Genomic DNA, 6,000 nt, shown 5'->3' with positions numbered 1-6,000 from the left:
GTTCCAGAACCCAATAACATGGATTGATACTTCTTAGTAAGAGTAAGAGTAATTACTGTATTTCACATGATAAACAATGCTGCAGACCGTAATGAGACAATTTCCAAATACAAGACATGTTGATATGATTCATTCTCTCACATTTATAGAAATTGAAATGAAAATATTTTTCATAGTTAAAATTTAAAAAACGATCTCTGGCTAAAATGATTAAAAACTACGAGCTTTCGACTGCCCGAACTGCAGTCTTCGACGGGTAAAATGAATGATACGAAATCTATGAGAAAATTTAAATAAAAACGTACATTGCAAAATGATGAGAATGTAAAAAAATATGAATATTTGTTGAAGAGAATGTTGTATTGTCCAGGTAGAGGGCACGAATTGTTATCTGCGTTAGGTGTCACTGTGGTATGCCACGCTTCTAAAGTTTTTTTCGTTCTAAAAGTGCCTTTGTCAATAACTGAGGCATTTTTGAAATCAATGGCGTGGTTGTTGCACCACTCATGATTAGCAAGCTGCTGAAAGCTGATGCGGAAAGCTCGTAGTTTTTAATCATTTTAACCAGAGATCGTTTTTTGAATTTTAACTATGTTTCATCCTGGCTGCGGCCCTTCAATGTTTTCAAAAATATTTTTCATTAACTTTGTGTTTAATACCCTACATGTACGTGTAGTCCATGGGTAAACATGTATCATGTATCATGTAAAGGATATCACATAATTCAGATGTATAATGTACAGTTTGTGTATTTCATACATCAAGTCACCATTAACCAGAACTAGGTAATATTTTCATTCATTCAGATGACCTGATGTCACTGCTAGATGCTGGTGTTCATGTGGATGACCCATCATTTGTAGTTGATCCAGAGGCAATATTTTCCGAAGACATGTTCTACAGCTCGCAATATGGAAGTCTTCATCGCCGTGCAAACAGCAGTTCTCGAGCATCAAGAACTGCTGTTGAGAGAGAAGCAGACCGTGAAAGGGACAGGACCAGAGAGAGAGAAGCTCTTAGACGGGAGAGGGATCGGTGGTTGGGTAACATACACACAGGGAGCTTAGACTGTGCGCCAAATAATTCATCCAAGCAAACTTTGCAGGACAAGTTGCCTGCCAAGAGTTCCTCAGCAGATCCTGTGAGTGTGGCCGATCTTGTGCAGTGGTGGCAGCCAAATTTGGTAAGAAAGATGGATCATGAACTTACTCAGTGATAATAAAATTTAGTCTGCTTTAATTTGTACGTGGTTGTTATCATGGGAGCAAAAAAACTACACAGTCATATGAAAGACAGACTGAGTTTGTGAAATAGAGTGGGTCAGATTTATTTTACCTCCAGATTGTTTCTTATGCTTGATGTTTTGCTTTTGTACAATTGTGTGCTTGAAGAGATGCCTTCACATGTCATCTTTATGCAAGTGGTGTACATGTACATCGTACCATGTAGGGCTCACTTTTCCAGAAACAAAGACATGTACAGTATGCCTTGTTTATTTTAATCACTGCAGAGCAGAGTGAACCAGGAAATAATAAACTTAATTCTTCAAATACAGTTCTGTATTCTAAAACTGTTTGAATGAGTCAAATGGAAGAGCTATTGTTGAAAAGCATTTTTAACATTCAGCCCAGAACACAGCATATTCTGAGGCTCATTGCTGGTCTCCAAGGCAAAGATTACACTGGATTATGGATATCACAGGGTGACCCTATTTAATTAACATAGTGTACATGTAGAAGCTTGTGTGCCCCTTTTTTGTTCTTACCATGTTGTGGCGTTATCTGTGATAATAAATAAATTCTAGGACAAGAATGACTACGAGTACTAGATTTTCTCATAGAACAACAGTGACCATGTGCAAACCAGGGTCATTTTGGTGAGGAAAACAGTGATGCCGTCATAATTTTAGAACGTGGTTTTGCAAAAATGTTGTCATGTCAAAACAAATCACCAACACAGTAGTAGTTTTGGAATTTTTAGATCAGGAAAAGGCTCAGTTACCATCAAGAAGAATAACTGAGCAACCTATGTTGCTAACAAAGAGTAAGATTAATCGTCCGGGTTATAAATTTTGTCAGTATAATCACTAAAATCAGGCAGTCAAATCTCATATTCGTTCTCATCCTCATACTAGAATCTGAAGGTCCCTATCACTGAATAGTACGGCAACATGGAATCTTGTTAATCTTTGAAATTCTAGTTTGTTACGTGTAGTTCTTTTGTTTGGGTCAAGCATAACATGAAAACTTAATCCACCAACTACAATCTTACAATCTTCATACAAAATAACATATAGATTTAGCCAAGCCAAAAAGCGGAGCTCCCGGGTCATTTATCTCATTTGCGCTCGGTTGAAAGCATGGGTCCTCAAAGACTTGATTATTTATAGAAATGTGGTTATAAAATAGGCTTTTCAGTAAAAAAAAAATCAGCCTGACAACCAAAGACTTTTCAGAAAGATAACCGTAAGTACAAAAATGTGCAAAAATAATATTGTTCTGGCACAAAAAGTTGAAAAGGTGAAAAAAAGTTTTTTAATTTAGGTAGCCAATAATTATTTCAACACCTGTCATTTCTCCATGACTACAAACAAAGACCACTGTGTTTTGCATAATTAATTATGCTTCAGGCTTCGATGGGGAAAAAAAATGTGCAAATGGCTCAAAACCTTTTTTTGACCAAGCTTTCCAAATTTTTAAGTCCAAAATATGAAGTTTTCATTTATGATAGGTTAATTTGATTTTTACCATTATTGCTTGTAATCTAGCAATCTGATTGGCTAATTTGCTGTTATTGATAAGAGTCTAGACAATGCTGCTTGCGTCTTGTTCACGTCAAAATTTGTTGCACACTCACTCTGCTGTGCCTTGTGAGTCCACAACATTTTGACCATTGTGATGACAAATATCGTTGTCGATAAGAGTACAGACAATGCTGAACCACTTTCGATTTGTTAAATCTAGCATGATTTTCAACTTGAAAAATATGACCACGAACTGTTTGTGGCATTTTAAAAACATGTTCTCAAAATAATGGCTCGTGTGCAAAATTAATGTTTATCTTCATCACTAACCTCAATTCCTCTATGTTGTGTAGAGGTTTTTACGTGAAAAATCATTTCAAATAGTCGATAAAAGTAATTATGTTTGCACATATGAACCACATAAAGCACTTCACTGAGGTGGCCACTGTTACGGGTATGGCGGTGTCAATGAGCCATAATCTGCTCATAACAGTTTGATACACATTTATGCTGTCACAAATTTGTTTGCTTGATAGGATGGTAACCTCACACGCTTTATTCACATTGGTGCAATGTACTCTGAGCTGGTTTGTGTTGGGGCTGATGGTAAGCTTTATCAATGGAAATGGGAAGATCCTCTGCCTTATCAAGAACAGGGTAATGCCGTATATCATCCCAGAGCAACAGCTCTTGGTCTTGAAGATGAGAAGGTGGTGTCAGTGTCAGCTTCATCAATAAGGGCATCTGCCTTGACAGAATCTGGCAAGGTACATGTAATAATAATAACAGGGGAAAAATGCAGCTTAAAATCTAAATGTAAAACTTCCGTACAAGCTGTATTGTCACCAATTTAGTTAAGATATCTGGTAAAAATAAAGGGTTTGGATGGCTCAGTTTTGGTTCATTACTCATTGATATCTATTATTATTTTTGTTGATAAAAATTTTTTTTTTTGACTCTCTAACATCATAATAAAACGAAAAGTGATTTCTGTACAAAATATCTATGTTAATTAGTATTTCCACTTTTCGAGAGGTAAGAAAGATGCCAAGGTATTTATCTACTGTACATGTATGAAGGGGAGCTTGGTTTGTGTAGTGGTTTGAACACTCAGCTCTCACCAATGTGGCAAAGGTTTGATTCCCAGACTGGGCGTCACAAGTGGGTTGAGTTCGTTGGTTCTCTTCTCTGCTCTGAGAGGTGTTTCTCTGATTTCTCCCTCTCAAAAACCATCATTTCATTTGACTTGATTTGAGTTATCTGTGAGTTGATTTCTGTGTACAGTGTTCACAGTATTACCGTACATGTTTTACCGTATTTACTGAAATAAGCACTGCCTCTGAAAAGCATCACTCTCGAATAACCGCAGCATTTGGGACAAAAAAGCAAATAAGTGCTGGCCCCGAATAAGCACTGTGGTCCCAATGAAGCACTTACATATATTCAAGAAATTTCGTCCAAAAAAAAAACTTTTAAAAGTAACACAGCATGGGAAATTTCTTTGCATCAAAGCCGATGTTCTTCAGTTCAAAGTGATTGTATTGCACGGCTCATCCATCAAGTAAAATGCAGTAAGAGTCAAATGGAGACTATAAAAAGACTATTTTGTTAATCTCCGTACAGAAACAGTTTTGTGTGTAGTCCAAATTTTAAATAAGCACCGCCCTCCAGTGTCGCACTTGAGGCACAACAAATTAAATAAGCGCATAGTGCTTGTTCTAGTAAACACGGTAGTGCCCTAGCAGAAGAATTTGTGACACTTACTGTATTATTGAACCAAAACAAAAGCCTTCTCTGATAAAATGTTTTGCAGGTTGCAACTTGGATGGATGAAACCCTCACCTCCATCGCAAGCAAGCTGGAACATTCTGCTCAAGGTTTTGCTGAATTCTCAGGCGACAAAGTTGTTTCTGTTCACACATGTTCACTTTACACATGTGCCCAGATGTCCTCTGGAGCACTTTACTGGTGGTAAGGGGCACTGTCTTGTATGTTATTAAATTTGTTGAATTCATAATTATAGGCAATGGTAATGGTGAATGAACAATTTTTTAAGAATGCCACTACAATGAGTAACATGAATTTCAGTTTTTAAAATTTCAGTCCAAGTTATGATTCATAAATTTCAATTATTTAAAATGGGAGATGGAGTGGAGACTTCAGGAAGGCAAAGGTTAAGATAAAGAATTCTTCTGTTGATTGGTTATTCAGTCCAAATGAAAGAAAGAGTAGACAAGTGCAGGCCTGCAAGTGAAGGGTTCAAGAAACAACATTATTGTTTGCAGTATAGGGGTTTTATATACAGAAACATAAACTTAGCAGTTTGAAATAAATAAATGTCATTAAATTTCAAAATTTGATGATCTCTGAATAGATTGTCAGTGTGGGCATCGGAAGAAACATTAATTTTGAAATAATCTGTATAACTTTTTTCTGAAGGGTAATTATGCGCTTAAGATTGGTTTGATAAGTTGATCCCCACACTGTAATACAGTAAGTTAGGTAAGGGTAAACTAAACTAAATTGCAGAGTACGTAGGTTCACAGCAGAAAGGCGAAAGGAGCAGAGAAGAGAATCAACAAACTCGACCCACGTATGATGGCAGATTTGGGAATCGAACCCCGGCCACATTGGTTAGAGGCGAGTGCTCTAACCACTGCACCATCCCTGCTCCCCGTAGTTGTTCACAGACATTTATGAATAAATGAAAGATTAAACAAAGCTAATCCTGAACAGAAGCAGAAAGAAACACGTCACTACATCTCCATGTCCAAGTCCAGGCCACTTATTATCAACAAATAAACATTATTTTGCAACTATTGACGTTTAAGGTGTAGTGTACCTGTGAGAAGGATGAGAAACTGGTGGCAAAGAATTTAATTGTTATCAGTGCTAAGATAATGAAGGTCTCTACAAGAGGAATCAACATACCAAGTACATGTACACTTGCCTTAACCTTTAATTAATACAGACCTTATGTAATAATTGTTTATTAGTCCCAAGGCATTTGCAAAAGGACGTGGAGGTTCAATGGTATTGACATTATTTAATAAACAATTCAGAGAATAAAATTTAATGTTGAAGTGCTTCCAGATTTTTTTATCTCTTACACTGTATGATCATCTTGTCATAGGGGAATTCTACCATTTGAGCAAAGAAAGAAGCTTTTGGAAAAAGCTCGCGCAAGGGCACGCAGAAACCGCACAACTTTTACTAGCTGCATAGTAAAAGGTGTTCAGGTGGGTAGATTACATGTA

At 36.8% G+C, this 6,000-nt stretch overlaps 2 protein-coding genes across 3 annotated transcripts in view; one reads left to right on the top strand and one right to left on the bottom strand.

Moving 5' to 3' along the window:
* Positions 1-6,000, bottom strand: part of LOC138032119 (beta-parvin-like) — a 212,006-nt gene that overhangs the window by 51,234 nt on the left and 154,772 nt on the right. The gene's annotated exons all lie outside the window — the stretch shown is intronic.
* Positions 1-6,000, top strand: part of LOC138032116 (E3 ubiquitin-protein ligase UBR5-like) — a 90,456-nt gene that overhangs the window by 22,890 nt on the left and 61,566 nt on the right. For both annotated transcript variants that reach the window (XM_068879709.1, XM_068879710.1), the window contains 4 exons: positions 807-1,183; positions 3,280-3,510; positions 4,557-4,714; positions 5,877-5,982. In XM_068879709.1, coding sequence (XP_068735810.1) covers positions 807-1,183; positions 3,280-3,510; positions 4,557-4,714; positions 5,877-5,982 — 872 coding nt within the window. The remainder of the gene's footprint in view (positions 1-806; positions 1,184-3,279; positions 3,511-4,556; positions 4,715-5,876; positions 5,983-6,000) is intronic.

Source organism: Montipora capricornis, chromosome 14, assembly GCF_036669925.1.
Source record: "Montipora capricornis isolate CH-2021 chromosome 14, ASM3666992v2, whole genome shotgun sequence".
Classification (NCBI taxonomy): domain Eukaryota; kingdom Metazoa; phylum Cnidaria; class Anthozoa; order Scleractinia; family Acroporidae; genus Montipora; species Montipora capricornis.
The sequence above is the reverse complement of the archived record's forward strand: the minus strand, read 5'-3'. Positions and strand labels throughout refer to the sequence as shown.